Here is a 16,250-nt window from a genome sequence, read left to right on the forward strand (position 1 = left end):
TTATACTTTAAACAAAGCGTATATTCGCTTCCGCAATGAATCGCGCACTACCCAGATAAATGGCGTTAAACATTTCTTTTGAGTGCCTAAGAATTTTCCACAGGACTGTATATATATCCAGTTAAGATCATAATTATTAGCTCCCTATGAGAAATCGGACATTTTCCTATATTTATGTCCAATTTTGGCATGATTTTACAAAATGAAACATTCATCAAAGTAAAAACCTCCAACTGGTACATTTATATTAAAAAACACAACTTCTGTACTGCTGTATAACAACTTTATTGAAAATTGGGCTGGTCAAAATGATTAACCCCTATAAATTTGCTAAGAAGCATTGTGGTAAAGTTAAAAGTTCTGGTGTCAAACCACACCTGAAGCAAATATAATTTGATTGGCTCAATCAATTAGGTCCGAACTCTAAGACATTGACCTAAATGAGCTGGGCTAGGGTTACTTAAAGGCAAGATTGAGATGCATCACACTTATATTCTTTGCAAAAAATAATTTCATGATGCCAAAATAGAAATAAGTATAGACCTCAGAGAAAAGACAGGTGTAAGATGAAAAATATTGTAAAATTTAAAGTGACCCATTCTGTCAAAAACAAAGCTGGGTGTGGTTGCAAGCTCAAGATCTCAAAGACTTTGGAGAGGAAAATAATCAGAAATGCCAACAACTTTGGAGAGGAAAATAATCAGAAATGCCAACAAGAACCCCTGGATCACTGGAAAGGCCATTGTCACCAAACTGGCCAGTTCAGAAATAATTTTTGTGAGGGCTCTTCATTGCGGGAAGCTTCGACATCATCAGTCAAGGAAAATTCATTGGTACATCAGAAATAAGCTGAAGTTTGCCCAGGATCATTTGAAACATGGGGATGAATTTTGGGGGTCTGTCCTTTGGCCTGATGAGACAGAACAGTAGCTGTTTTGGCGCATGGATACGGCTATTGTTTGGCAAAGGAAGGGAGAGGCTTTGCACCCTAAAAACATGGTTCCCACAGTTAAACATGGTGGTGGGAGTATAATGGGTATAATTCTTTTACACAGAAAACCTTGTTTGGGTATAATTAAGAAAGAATATTAGGTTGACATTTTAAAGGATAATTTGAAAAAATCTGCTGCCAGTCTAGTTTTGGGTCTTTCAGCAAGACAATGATCCAAAGCACACATCACAGTTGGTCCAGAATTTCTTGAGGAACACCAAAATCAGGTCCTGCAGTGGCTGTCTCAAAGCCCAGATCTTAATCCTATTGAGAATCTTTTGGCGAGAGCTGCAGGTTAAGGTCCACCCTTGACAATCATCTAATTTGCATGAGCTGGAGCCATTTGCCATGGATGAATAGCCTAAGGTCCCTTAGGAGACTTGTGCAAACCTTGGGAGAAACTTCAGTAAGAGATAGCTATCAGTTGTGAGTCAGAAGGGCTATACTATTGACTATTAACTGTCAGAGGGTTTATAATTTTGGCCATGCTATTTTCGTGTTTTCCTTGTTTTCCATTAAGTGCATCAGTAAAATATTTTCATTAAACTTCTTGGAAATTGTTCCTTTGGAAGCAATTCTCAAACACCTAATTTTTATTAGAAAAATTAACAGTTTTGTTGAATTTTGAACAGGGTCTAATAATTATGATTTTTAACTGTACGCTGCCAGCACCTTTGTTAAGCCGGTATTGTCCACTGTCAGAGAAAAGAGGATATTTACCCCAAGCAGGTACCACAAGGAAATACTTTTATTAAAGGCACAGATCATTAAAAACCGAGCACTCACATGGCACAAGTTCCCTCACGGGACAACCCTCCCCCACTAAACACGACTACCACCCCACAACCCACAGGCACAGTGCTACAGTGACTAAAAACCAACATCCACTATTAACACTGCACACCAAACTCCATACCCAGAAGCACAGCGTTCAAAATCACTCCAAGAGGAAGGGGAACTGGAGGATCATAGTGGGCTTAGAGCCTATCCAAGGTAGCACAAGGCAGTGCTGGACCCTGGATGGCGTACCAGTCACAGGGCACAGACATGCACACACCCACAGAGTCATTCATTACCGGGGGGACGCTGATTAGGCTCACATGATATGTACTTGGTAAAATGAGATATTTGCATGCCTCCTATAGTCTGATTGTTAACAGAACAGGAATAACAGTAAATAGCAGCATTAGAGAATAAGTAATTCAGACAATATGTAACACAAAACAATAAGTAACAATGAATAATAAATTACATAAAATGGCTCAAAACATTATTTCTCGAAATACTGACCAAGTTGGTGGTATTGATATATATTGTTCACAAATGGCCCCTAATTAGATCTACAGTGCACTTATGACTTATCTAGTGAGTGTCGAGTAGGATTGTGGCGTTCAGGTAGAAACTGTTTCTGAACTTTGAATGTTGATGTTTCTGTGCTGTCTGCCAAAAGGGAGTAAAAAGAGAAGTGACTGTGGAGATGACGAGCCTTTGATGATGTCACCTGGCTTTCTAAGGCAGTGTGTAGCGGCAGATGTGTGCTGCTGATGGTCTGGGCAGCCTTCCTCACCCTCTGCAGTGCATGCGTGACGGTGATGGTCTGGGCAGCCTTCACCTCTCTGCAGTACATGCGTGACGGTGATGGTCTGGGCAGCCTTCCTCACCTTTTGCAGTGCATGCGTGACGGTGATGGTCTGGGCAGCCTTCACCTCTCTGCAGTACATGCGTGACGGTGATGGTCTGGGCAGCCTTCCTCACCTTTTGCAGTGCATGCGTGACGGTGATGGTCTGGGCAGCCTTCACCTCTCTGCAGTACATGCGTGACGGTGATGGTCTGGGCAGCCTTCACCTCTCTGCAGTACATGCGTGACGGTGATGGTCTGGGCAGCCTTCACCTCTCTGCAGTGCATGCGTGATGGTGATGGTCTGGGCAGCCTTCCTCTCCCTCTGCAGTGCTCTGTGGCGCAACAGTTTCTATGCCACCATGTTATGCATCCAGTGAGAGTGGATGCCCTTGACTTTGAAGTATAGAAGAAAGCCCATGTGACATAAAGAGAATTAACATGGGATGACAATAGATTCTCTAAATAAATCCAATGAGATGGAAGGACAGCACAAAGGCAGCCACAACATCACTGCATACACTGTTCATTCGCATATCTGCCAAAGACATTTTCTCCATTTCTCACACTCATAAACACATTCTATTAATTTCATACTAGTCTTCTCAAACATCCATTTTTTCTTCCCTTGCACCTTGACTGTCAGCAACAAGTACATTTAGGTGCAAAACAGATCAGACTGAAAACTGGCAACTGGGCAAAAAAAGCAGTGTGTGTAGTTCAGTGACATCACACCTGACATCAATTAAATAAATAATTTTACAATGCCTGTAGTCAACTCTGTATTGCTTCTATTATCTGCATACATGTGTACCCCCCCCGGGGTGCACTGCTTGGAGATGCGGATACTGGGGAGCCCCCACCTGTCCAGTGGCCTGCTGGTGTTTCTGATGCCTGCCACTTGTCTGCCACCCCACCTGCCCGCTCTGCCACCTCTGCCCATCTGTCTGCTTACCTGCCTGCTGACACTGTCCTACCATCTGCTAGAATTCACCTCGCACTAATTTCGCTGAACTGCCTGGTGCCTGCCAGAGGGGGACACCCCCCCCCCCGCCCCCAAGTCTGCATATTCCCAAGCTTTCTTCCTCTGTTGTAAAATACACCTTGTTAATAGCAGCATATAAATAAAATTCAGAGGAAATTGTGAAAGTGAAATTTGTATCAGGACAGACTCCCTTAAGGAAACTAACTCTAAATGAATCAGGGAGGGTGGGTGTGGCTCAGTGGGTTAGGACACTGTGCTAGTGATTGAAAAGCTGCCAGTTCAAATCCCAGGATTGGCTGAGTGATTTCACTGTTGAATACTTGAGAAAGACCTTGGTTCAGGGATTCTGCTTTCTCAAAAAAATGTCTGTCACTTTGATGTTTGTTAAATAAAATGTAAACATTCTCATTTTTTTGTGATTTTGTTTGAACAAATTACTCTGTTTATTGCAGCAAACAGAAATATCAGATTTCACCAGTCAATCACAGGGCTTGAAGATGGGATACACTCTGAACAGAACACCAGTCCATCAAACGGCACACAACTTAGTACATGTTAATATGAATTCTTTCTCTTTGTGTGGATGTTAAATTTACTAGAAGTAACTATACAATAAACTGAAAACAAAAGTGTTAGTTTTCTCTAACTGAATTAAATGTATATGATTGGATAAAGGCTAGAGCGAGTATCGTGGGGCCAACAAGTTTTTTCTTTTGTTGCATGGTTTATTACTCAAGGAGTCTTTAGCTGCTTGTTTCAAATATATTTCCAGCACAACATATCCACCAATCAACAAGCAAGAAAGGCTCTTTACAGTCTGACCATGTTTCAGAATTATGCATAACTCTAGGTCTTCTCAGAGAACCCCAGGATCTGTCGAGTTAATTGAAAGACATGCGGTTCAGGTGATTCAGTTACATCAAACAGTTCTGAGCGATTGTATGGGTGAGTGCCCTAAGCTGAATTGACATGTTGTCCAGGGTGTAACCTGCCTGAGGCCCACTACTCCATAGGATGGACCTTAAATCACCACAGGCAACACTGGGTAAGCAGGTAAGGTAAAGCAATAGGCCTCTTTCCTTCATGCTTGGTGTCCCATGAGACTTATTAAAATTAAGGAGCATTCGTTTCAAAGCACAATTGAGCACTGTGACTCAGCACATACAAGACCATTGCGTGAATAGCATGAATGAGCAATTGTGTCACGTTAATAGCTTTTCAGTCATTCTAGCAGATATTTGACTTCTACATTTTAAAACACTACATGATAAAAGTGGGGTTGGATGAATCTAGGTCTGCAGCACGGTTTAAGTCCATTTAGAGAGCAAGGAGTCTGCTAATGCCAGTCGACACCATGGAAAGGTGGATGTTTTCTGATACGAGCACTGGTATGTCCTCATCAAGCAGGTGAGAGGTCATGGAACACATGATGGCCGTTCTTCTAACCAGACTCAACCCAAACGAAGGCTGGAACTCGAGACCTGTTCTCCCACCACTCAACAAAAGCTCAAATGATGGAATAACTAGAGGATGAGTGTTGTATTTTATTGTAGAGTATTGTGGTTGGTCAACACATATTGTTGGTGATTCTTCCTTTTGTTCTGGCAGACATGCTGTTCAGATGAGCTGGCGATTATTTTAGGTCTGTTCATACTTCTCCGCATGTCGACACGCGTGTATGCTTATGACGCATTTGATGGAAATGCAGCTGAGCTTTAACTATCGCAGCACCAAAGTTTTTGTGTCCATGCAGCTACTGATGTCTCAATTTTGGAATATCGTCCTTTCCTCCTCACATTAATTCTGTTCATGTGCAATTTAGAGAACTTTATTGAACCCTTGAACATACATTCAAACAATACATTTCAAAAGATTGAGCATGAGGCTGAATGTATTTTGAAGGTGTAAAATGGCACAATTCTTTATGAAGGAAAGACGTTATGTTTTCCCAAAATCAGTATATAATTTAAAAATCTGTCCTCCTTATTTTCACTTAGAAGTCCAAATTATGATCAACTGTAAATTCCTTTAGAATGTGTGTGCACTGTCCACGCTTAACTGCAGAATTACAAACAGTTCTGAGTCTCAGAACACAGTTCACGTGCGGAGAAGTATGTTTTAGCCTTCAAAGAAGCATTTACGCACATACTGCTTAAGCACCTTCCATCTCCCTTGCACAGCAAACTCCACATTTTATTCCCATCAATGAATGTTAGTGGCTTAGTGCAGTTGTGTATTTCGGTGTAATATAGCATTTTTGAACATGCAGACAAAACAAAATTGTATGACAGAAACTGATCGGTATATGGTTTACTTTTACTTTCACATTTTCAGTACAGAGTAATTCAACAAGTTGTCTTAAACACATACACTGGTCTGTGTTGATAGATATAATGAGCAGACATATATACATGATGACAACAGACTCCTTAATAATCTAAAATGAGAAGGTCTCTGCATCATCCCTGGGCTCTATGAGACACACACTCACACAGTGAATGCTTCTGTTGCTAATGTACTTCATTGGAGACACATGCATACACAATCACACGATGCCAATGGCAGGTCCCAAGTCAATATGAACCCTACGGTTAGCGAAACAACAAGCAGTGGAGTTCGCTCAGCGTCACCCTTGATAGTCAAAGAGCTGAACTTCTTTGTGCCCTAAAAACTCGATGGTGCTTCCGGTGAACACCTAAGCACTGCACTTGTTCCTAAGGAGGTTGCATGGAGTGCCAAGTGACCCCATGTTATTTGTTACATTACTGAGCAGCTTAGCGGACACTAATTCAGAGACAATATTTCTACGCTTGAACCCATTTACAGAGCTCGACACTTACAGAAGCGGTTTAGGTTAAGTGCTTTGTTCAAGGGTACAACAGAAAGAGTCCTTCTGGGATCTGAACCAGCAACATTTTGGTCATAATTCAAGGCTTTCCAGCTTCTTAACCACTACAATTAGCTGGTATCTAGGGTTAAAAATATTGTCTGCAACTTGATCGCATTCTCACTCCCACTTTTAGTCGTCTCACCCCCCTGGCTGGGACAGTGAAGCATTTAAGACATCATGGCCATTTATCTTACTTCCTTCTCACACTTAACAGGAATAATATGCTGCTGGTGCATATGCCTACATGGATGGGTACATATTAAGTCCAGCTGTCAGCCATTCGCAGTAACGTCAAAGTGCTTCAGCCAACTGAAATCTCACACGAGTTTTTCATCACACACTGGCTGCTTACTTACTCCCTGAACTGTGCGCGCCGAAAAGACAACAGAATCATCATCACACTATCATCCAGCCTACATAGAGATATATGGTGAAGTTAGATCAACGGACTTCATTTATAACAGAATGCTAAAAAGAAATGCTGTAACATTTGAATATACAAATACATAATCACTAAAACATGTAAACAACCATAATTAAACATAGTCATATTTTCAAGAAGTGCAGTCAACGCTTGCGTAAACTCCTACATCCGAGTGTGAGAGTTCAGGGGAATTCACAACACGGCTTCTGCTGTCTCTGGGGGACCTAGAATGTAACTACAGTACACTGGGGCTGCTCTCGGTGGACAGGAAGTTAGTATATTTCACAGGAATAATAGTAATCTTCTAAAGGAACTGAGTTTCATAGTAAGCGGGAAGAAGAAGGGGCCCATTTAAGATTCTGTCGATACTTCCTAAAGTGCATCGGCCAATTACATGCTCCAATGAACCAGGGTGAGGGGAGGAGCTTCCTACAGTGGGGCCAATTGTTTCTGTGAAGAGTGCACATATATGGCACATTCCACAGGTACACGCAAACAAAACATGCGCTTGCTGGGGTATCTCCATATGTATGCTTTAAGGAATGGTGGAACAGAGGTCAAGAGAGGACCAGAGAGCATCGAAAAAAGAGCTTCCTATCATTAGATGAGCAAATTAAAGGAAATAACCAAACTGATTGATCACACTACTGTGCACATACACGGTTATTAGAAATAAAAACAAATAACAGTAATAAGTATGACAATAAGAACACTAATAATATTTCGGCTGTTGCCTGGCGACAGCCACTTCTCCCTTATGTATGCATGTTTGAGGATATCTGCTGCCTTGTCGACTCTCAATCGTTTCGGACCCAGGACCAGCTCGCCGGTCTTAGAACTGCTCCGACAGCAGCTCACAGAGGCGTCGGGAGACTGTGTCCTTACTGCTGCGGAGTGTCAGCCGGTACATCTACAAGACAGGGAGGGAGAATGGACACGTGTGATCATCACAGGAATGTGTGCAGGAGCAGACTGGATGGCGAGCATGGAGGTAGAATTAGGCAGGGGCTCCCAACTGCCTGGGGGTTTGGGGGAAGGATTGCTTCATTTCCAAAACACACACTTTTAAATCTTTTCAAAAACACTGATGTTCAGGTACCCCCCCGCCCCCGCCCCCCAGTCAGCAAGCTTTTACCATCAGAACACCAACACCTGCTCGGCGTGGTTTAACGCCGTTGGAGCTAGTAGTAATAAGCAAAAGTTAGCAAATAATAAGCAAAAGTTTACAAACGAGTTAGTAAGCAGTTTTACCTTTGTTAGTTCTTTTTAATGACAAGTACATAGCAAAACAGTGTTTCATTGTACTGAATGCACAACAATGAAGTTTCATTCATTCATTCATTCATTCAAGTTGTCCGGTCTACAAAATTTTTTTCACAATGGTCTGTGGTCATCAGAAAGTTAGGAGTCTTCTTGGTTCTGTGCTATCTGGCATAACACTTCAGGCTATAGCAAGGTTCCCCAATTCCGGTTCTGGAGGGCCAGTAAGCAACACAGTTTGCAAATTTCCCTGCTCAAACATCAGCTAATCAGGTGTAATCTGTGAGGCTACTGCTCTCCTGTGAACAGGCACAAAGAAGGTTGGAAGGGAGGCAGAAGGGAAGATGGGCAGATGGATCATGTTGACGGCAGGTGGCACGCTGTCAGTGATGCGAATGCTTCAGTGTGCAGAGTGTTGTACTCGATTGTGTTTTGCAGTACAAACGTGCAATACATAATACTTCAGTAGAGGACCTGTGTACAAACCGAGCAGGAAGCCGAGTATGAAGGACATAGCGGAAGAGTAAAGCAGACAGCAAAGCAGGATTCTCATCGCATACCTACTCCTGCCAAATACTGGCCAGCGGCTTGATGCACAGTGAGCTCCTATAAATAGCCTGTCAGGGCGTTATTACCTGGGCTTGCGCGTTGGGCTCCAGCCTCAGCAGACAGCCCACCTGCTGAGCCTTGGTCTGGATCACTCCAGCACACACAAAGTTCTCGGGGTTGGGGTCCACATTCTCCAGCAGGGCGGTGCCAAGACCCAGCAGCTGCAGCGGGGAACAGGAAGAGCCATCCAGGCAGATCAGCGTCTGTGTCATCGACCGCGACACGCGCGGAACCCAAGCTCCATTTTCAGGAACTTTACAAGGAGAACAATATGTGGCTCCCAAGGGCTATTTATTAATCTGTCAGCCCGTTAAATGCACCAGCAGCTCTTAGCGCCAAGCTTTGGCTCCTGGGGCAGCTTTGCGGGTCGCTGACAGCAGCAGTAGCAGGATGACGTACAGCGTGAAGAAAAGGTTAACTTGTACAGTCAAAGGGAGGCAGTTGTAGCTCTCAAGGCTGCACTAGTAATATCATGAGAAGTAGGTTGGTGCCAGAACTTCCCAACCGAATATTGCATTTTTCACCATATCTGTAATTTCCCCATTGCGTGAAACTATTATACAGAGCTGGATAAAGTACACAACTTCATTACTTGAGTCAAAGTATAGATACTTCTGGTCAAACTATTTTCCAATGCAAAAGAAAGTTTTTCAAATTTTTAGTACTGGAGTACTTGCTTTATATTAAAACTTAATATTCAAAAGGACAATTTCTTTTTAATGTTAAAGCATTGTTGTATTGTTGACCATGATGCACTTACAGAATCTAATAACTCATTACATACAGGACCCAATTAGCTTGAAAACCAGTTGACATACAACATTGGTCCTCCTGGGAAAATCCATAAAAGAAAAAAAAAAACTTGACCAAACATCGTATATAAAAAAACCCAAAAAACTATCAACTACAAGCGCAGACAACTTTGTTTAAAATGCTTACTGAAATTGTTTGCATACCCCAATGAACTTTCTCAGGTTGGACAAATAATTCTTCAAGGCATTAATGAAGTTTGTGTGGGGTAAACAGAGCAGACATTTAAAGTGATACAAATATTTCTTCATTTCAAAAATCTAAAACATGGACCTTTATCTTTATCATCTTTGCCATAGTAGCAGCCATCATTACAACCGCCAAGTTCAGCTCTTCAAAAACTGCAGCATACACTTTGAACTTGACTATCAGCATAGGAGTAGTTTATTGTGACTGGTTTTTCTCCTGTGATGAACACAATACAGCCCATCAACATTTCAGAAAAGAATACTCACCCACTGACATCAAAGCTATGCTTAAAAGTAACAAGCAATGTGATAGGGCTGTCACTTTTTAACTACTATTTGAATATGATCTGAAAAAATTATTTTTGAACTATAACTAACCCATTCAAGTTTTACTAGCCTATAAAAGGGCATTAGACCTTATGTTTTGTTGTATGCCGACTACAGAGCCCCTAAAAGGTCAGGATGGGAAAATATTTTTCAAAATAGTCTTGTGTTCCATCACAATACTTTTGTGATCCTTCGCAATAGTTGTGCAAGCCCACTACAATTGCCCACTTGCTATTTGCTGCAACGTGACGGCAAGGATAAACCTAAATAATACAGATGTCCTGTAAAGTGTGCATATACAAACATTGAAATATATTACAGACATTGAAAGATATTACAGCCGGAAAACTGCTTATAAAGCTAACTTTACCACGGTTTTGAGGAGATAAGGTTTAATCTCAGACTTTCTAGAACGTTTCAGTATAGATCTGCATATCCTCACATTACTCAACAACAGGTGTCAGTGGGCAGTGGTGTCTTAATGGTTAGGGACACGCACTTATAATTGAAAGATTGTAGGTTCAAATCCCCGACCAGCAAGGCACCACTGAGGTACTCTCAGCAAAGTACCGCCCCCAAGCACTGCTCCCCGGGTGCCGAATTAGCTGTCCCCTGTGTCACGATGTCACATATGGGTTAAATGCAGAGAACAAATTTCATTTTCGTGCACTGTGTGCTGTGGTGTATCAACAATGACCACTGATCACCAAATTAAAAAAAAAATTCTAAGCAAGAATACCAGGGAGGTATACCTTTCCAGATTTCTTTACAGGCAAATTTGAATTCATATTTCAATGTATGTGTGTGCACTTCAATAGCCCAGCTGTCTTGGTTACAGGCAGTGGTGGTGAATGGACACAGTATAATTATTAATAAATACGTACAGTAAAATCCCATTATAGTGGACTCGCTTATAATGGGATATCGTCTATAATGGACGAGGTCCGCTGGTCCCGGCCATGCGCCTTTAAGAACATGCAGAAAAAGCATCGAATATAGGGGACTCGCATATAACGGACAAACAATTTGGTCCTCAGGGCCGTTTTTACTTGTAGTTTTGTTCGACTATAACGGACATGCGGGCTCCGCCTGCAAGGCGTGTGGCGTGCCAGTGATATCCAGTGCAGATACGTACTCGGCATTATTAAGAATCGCGTATGTAGTTAGGTGAAGTTGGATTTCTATATGTACAGTATAATAATCTATACCACAAGTGTGTCTGCTGGGGTGTGGCATGAGTGAATGGTGTCCTGTAGTTGTGTTCTGGGCATACAGCAACTCTGGATATAACGGACTTTGGATACAACGGACTGTTTTGCCAGGTCCCTTGAAGTCCATTATACTAGGATTTTACTGTATAAAAACACAATATTAAAGTTACATGGTGTGCATTGACCCCTGTAGATTAATGCTTAAAGCACACTTCACTGGAAATGTCTAACGTTTAGGTTTATACTAATTAGTCCATTAATTCTATGTTTTGTACTTTAAACTGACACAATATAGTCATTACTAATAACGCAAACTATTGTGAGGAATCGCAAACGAACGATTCTGTGTTGCGTTATTCAATTTTTTGGGAGGTGGGGCGTCACAGGTATTCAAAAATATTCAAACAGATCGCATGACATTTCATATTCGTTCAAACTTGATTTTTGAAAAAAAAGTGGCAGCCCTATAATAAGAATCTTCATAGAAATGCAGTGGAGTCTAAAGTACAATATGTGTCTTTCAAATGTAGTGGAGTACTACTAGAAGTCGTGTTTCCAAAAAAAGGTTAATACTCAAGTACAGTACAGATACTCGAAAAATGTACTTAAGTCCATTACTCAAGTAAATGTCCACCCCTGCTATTGTACTGCAACAAGTTTTAATAATGTGCCAGTTCTCATCATGTTCACTGCCGATATTGCATAATACCATGTGGAGAATTTGAAATTTACAAGATATTTTGAAGTCAAATAAGTACAACTTGCCTAGTTTGTTTTAGGCTGCTTACGAGTATAGCAGTAGGTGACAAGTAGGCTTGTGTATGAAAGTTCATGGGATTGAATCCTATAGTCAGGGGTGCACATAACATACGCAAGTACGCATTCACCTTTAAGAACGATACGTGCCACAATCGTTTGTTTGTAAAAGTGCAAATGCGTACATATTTTATGTGCATTTGCGCTGCTGTGAAAACAAAATATAATTTATTTTAATCTTTATATGCTAACTCGACTTCATTTGCGGTATATGGGTTAAAATGCAATGTATTTTCTTGTCATAGCAGCGCAAATGCACATAAAATACGTACGCATTTGTGCTTTTACAAACAATCGATTGTGGTACGTATCGTTCTTAAAGGTGAATGCGTACTTGCGTACCAGTTATGTGCACCCCTGCCTATAGTAATTATATATCACTGGCAGGCTGCTGATCAAGGCCCCTAAACCCCAACTCCTCCTGGCAAGCTGGACACTAACTAGCTCTATGCTCTCACCCATACTATACATGGGATGGGTGCAAACTATCACAAGGATAAAGTACTGCTGTGTGTCTAAGTCAACTTAAAACCATGCAGATGGACAATCTATGATATCCTAATAGCATACGACTAATAGAAAATGACACAGCTGAGAAGGGTCTTATTCTTAGCTGTAGCAATCAACACCTGTGAACTATGTGCCAATACTGATTCTGGCACTTGTGAGGCTACAGATATCATTCACAGATGCATGCAGCCTGCATTACATGGCAGCAGCATATTCAGAGATACTTTCCAAGCCCTGCCTTGGGGACATGGGCATCACATGCAGCAAGGTATGAGAAATGCCATAACTTCACTCGAACAAGGCGACAAAATGAAGTCACCTGAGACAGGTTGTTAATACTATATATATGTAAACATATACAGGACATATCCACACATATGACAAACTCGGCATAATGAAGAAACAAATATTTCCAATAACTACTTCCGTTTTGGCGACAGAGCTGAAAAAAATATATATTTAAAAAAAATCAGAAGAACTGACACTGGGCATGTAGGAAGTGCGAGTGAGTTAGGTGTTCCTATGAAGTTCATTAGCCTGACGAGTGCTTCGCTGCTGAAGGCACACTCCAGGAAACAGGAAGTGCATCATTTAATGGTCATGCCTGGAGGCTCGCCGATCTGAGAAGAGTCATAACCAGACAGTAATATCCAGTTCCATGTGGTCACAACGAGCTTAGATGTCACTGAGCCTGAAGTCCAATGTTTTCTTTGGTGCTAACATCATAATAGCGTATGAGTACCGAAGCAGCCAATATTTCTCTATTTTTACCAAATGCACGTGTGTTACATCTCAGAGCTCTGCATCAGTTTTACTTAAACTGGAATCAGAAGTCAGAACTGTGTAATATACTTGCCAACACAACACCGTTCTAGAATACTTCAACCAGTGACAGAGGAAGCACAGACAGAACCTGTAGAGCGAGACTGTGTCACTAGACGAAAATAGCCCATTAATTTGGATATGTAAATTTCAGTCCTCCGGCATCATGTCAAGCTAGAAAACCAGTGAAGGGTGTTTTGGTGCTACAGAAAAACTGGGTCCCACAAACCAGGAAGAATTCGTATACCACCCATTCTTCAGTATAGGGCCAAATCACGTACTATCGAAGGAAAAAAAAAAAAAAACATGTAAAAATATTACATATCAACATATTTTCAAAAATTTTGGGTGAAATTTTATATTTAAAATATTTATATGCATGAAATAAGATTTACATAATTACTGGTCTACTTTCATGTTTTTTTTTTTAACTTTTAAACCTGCCCCATGCCAGGAAACACCCTCGTCCCAGACAACTATAAACAATTAAAAAAATGTGTTAAAAGCCTTCAAGATCTAAAATTAACAATACCTACTGATAATATAGGTGTCAAATTTTCCATTTATAATTAATTCATCTTTGTTTTAAAACGTATATTTTTCTGAAACTGTTGCCCCTTTAAAGTTGTGCCACAGATTTTTGTCAGATTTCTACAGAAAGACAATTTTACCAGGGATAAAAAGGATCAGCCATATCCCAAGGAGCTCTGCCTCACTTCCTGCTTTCAAAAAAGGAGGGAATATTGCTCAAGCACCGGTAACCTCATTTTTTCCACAACATAATATTGAATCAGGTGAGTCTTAACCACAACAGGTCAACTATGTAGCCCTTCTAAATCAAAACTAAATACAAGTAATGGTTAAAAAATGCTAATTTTGATTAGCATTAAGTACACCTACTTTGTGTTATAAATGTGTTTTATATAATATTATGAATTTCTGTATGACTGACGGAATTGACAAAATTCAAAATCCCTCAAATGCAAAAAATGCTATTTAAATGAAATCACTGGCAGGTTGGCTCATTACAAAGTTTAATAGCCAAGACTGCTTTAAAACATATTTGCCCCCCCCCCCCAAAAAAAGATTTTGTCCGTATTCTCAAGAATGAGTGGTATAAATATATATAAAACGACAGATGGTTCACACGTGAATTAATGATCAGTAAGTTTATTAACACAATGTTTCCCATTCTGGTCCTTGGGATCCCCTGATAGTTCATGTTTTTGCTCCTTGCCAGCACACTGCCAACTTCACATTTTTGCTCCATGATCACTATGATTAGTTAGTTCAATAGAACAGTGTTTCCCAAACTACAAAAATTAGGACTATCGAGCAGTGAGCTGGGAAGGAGCAAAAACGTGGACTGTCTAGGGGTCTCGGAGAACTGGGTTGGGAAACACTGCGTTAACAGACATTAAAAATTTAAGGTTGATAAATTGCAATCTTTTCTCAGTCTCCCCTTCCCTTAAATTATTCATAATTGTACAGGAATCTTTTTTGCACCACGTAAATTGTCTGTAGCGTAGTAATGTCTGTCCTGGCATGAAAGTTACACCGTGGGTCCAATAAGTACATTATTTCCCGTCACTGTGTAACATTCATTGCTGAGATGAGACGAAAGGCCTTACTTGACTTAATTGCATTTGTTAAAAATACCAAATGAATCCCTCTGAATCAGGGCCAGAATCCAACACAGTTTGCAGATTTCCTTTTTGAAACACACCTATTAAACCTAATAATTGACTAATTACGATGTGTTTAAGCAGGTCCTCCAGAAACCCGTGCGCCGGCCAAGTTAACGTTTTCTATAAGTGTTTGTTTGATAAGTGATAGTTCAGTGTTGCTGGAATGCGAGCTTTACTAACTTCGCAAAATTTCTCAAATACCGGGACGTCGCCAGGTTTGACGTGCTACTTGACTCCGTCGCCATAACTTTGTAGCACTGTTTGCATAGAGGCTTATCGACATCCTTAGCCTTTCCGTGCTCGTCTCCAAAATACTTCCAAATGGCATTTTTGCGTTTTTTTCTCTTATTAAAGCATCTTGCAAACTGCCTTCAACTGCAGCATATGCCATGTTTGCCAACTCGGTATGTGTGTGTTAACCAGTGCAAATGTGTTCAGTGGTTATTGAGAGGAGGGGCTGCGCGAGTGTGTACGCACGCCAACGCTGTAGTGGTACTGTATGATGTGTGGCGAATGAGGTGAAAACTACACTGTTGGTATCAATAATGGTGAAAATGAGTATCACTGAGAATCGGTTTTTGACAACCCCAGTGTCTCATTATTTTCAACTCCAGCGTCAGCTATATCTTCCATTTCTGATCTTTCGTGGCACATTTTTAGCGGTGCAGCAGTGAAAAAGGTCCCCCTTAAACATTTTCCAGCTGCACCAGCTGCATGCTATTTAAACTGGTATTGTGGTATAAGAAAAATTCATATCAGAACAATAATTAAAAATGTATACTACCCAGCACTACCTGATATAAATGGAAAGGAAAAAAAAAAGGGATATTCTGTTCAGCTGTGGAGAGGTGAGGATGCATCATGGTGCTTTATTTCCAGCTCATTTCAGAAGCACACTCTGCCCCATGATATTTGGGACAGCGCCACCGAGTCAGTCCCGCCATTTTCATATTTTTCAGTGCGACACCCCCCAGACACAAACGAATCTGCATGCATGCTGGATGAGGAACGTGCGGACGCTACCTTGGCTTTGAGCACTTCAGAGTCCATGGCATTTTTGGCCTTGAAGATCTTTTGGGCCTCTTGTTGGGGGCTGAACA

At 41.1% G+C, this 16,250-nt stretch overlaps 2 protein-coding genes across 6 annotated transcripts in view; one reads left to right on the top strand and one right to left on the bottom strand.

The window, feature by feature from the left end:
• LOC125741700 (carbonic anhydrase 4-like) overlaps nucleotides 1-16,250 on the top strand; it is a 250,869-nt gene that overhangs the window by 229,186 nt on the left and 5,433 nt on the right. The window lies entirely within an intron of this gene.
• Nucleotides 5,891-16,250, bottom strand: part of LOC125741690 (AP-2 complex subunit alpha-2-like) — a 31,920-nt gene continuing 21,560 nt past the window's right edge. For all 5 annotated transcript variants that reach the window (XM_049012916.1, XM_049012917.1, XM_049012919.1 and 2 more), the window contains 3 exons: nucleotides 16,174-16,243; nucleotides 8,805-8,939; nucleotides 5,891-7,819 (listed from right to left, as the gene is read on the bottom strand). In XM_049012916.1, coding sequence (XP_048868873.1) covers nucleotides 7,742-7,819; nucleotides 8,805-8,939; nucleotides 16,174-16,243 — 283 coding nt within the window. In that variant the 3' untranslated portion in view covers nucleotides 5,891-7,741. The remainder of the gene's footprint in view (nucleotides 7,820-8,804; nucleotides 8,940-16,173; nucleotides 16,244-16,250) is intronic.

The sequence above is a fragment of the Brienomyrus brachyistius genome, chromosome 5, assembly GCF_023856365.1.
Source record: "Brienomyrus brachyistius isolate T26 chromosome 5, BBRACH_0.4, whole genome shotgun sequence".
NCBI classification, from domain to species: Eukaryota; Metazoa; Chordata; class Actinopteri; order Osteoglossiformes; family Mormyridae; genus Brienomyrus; species Brienomyrus brachyistius.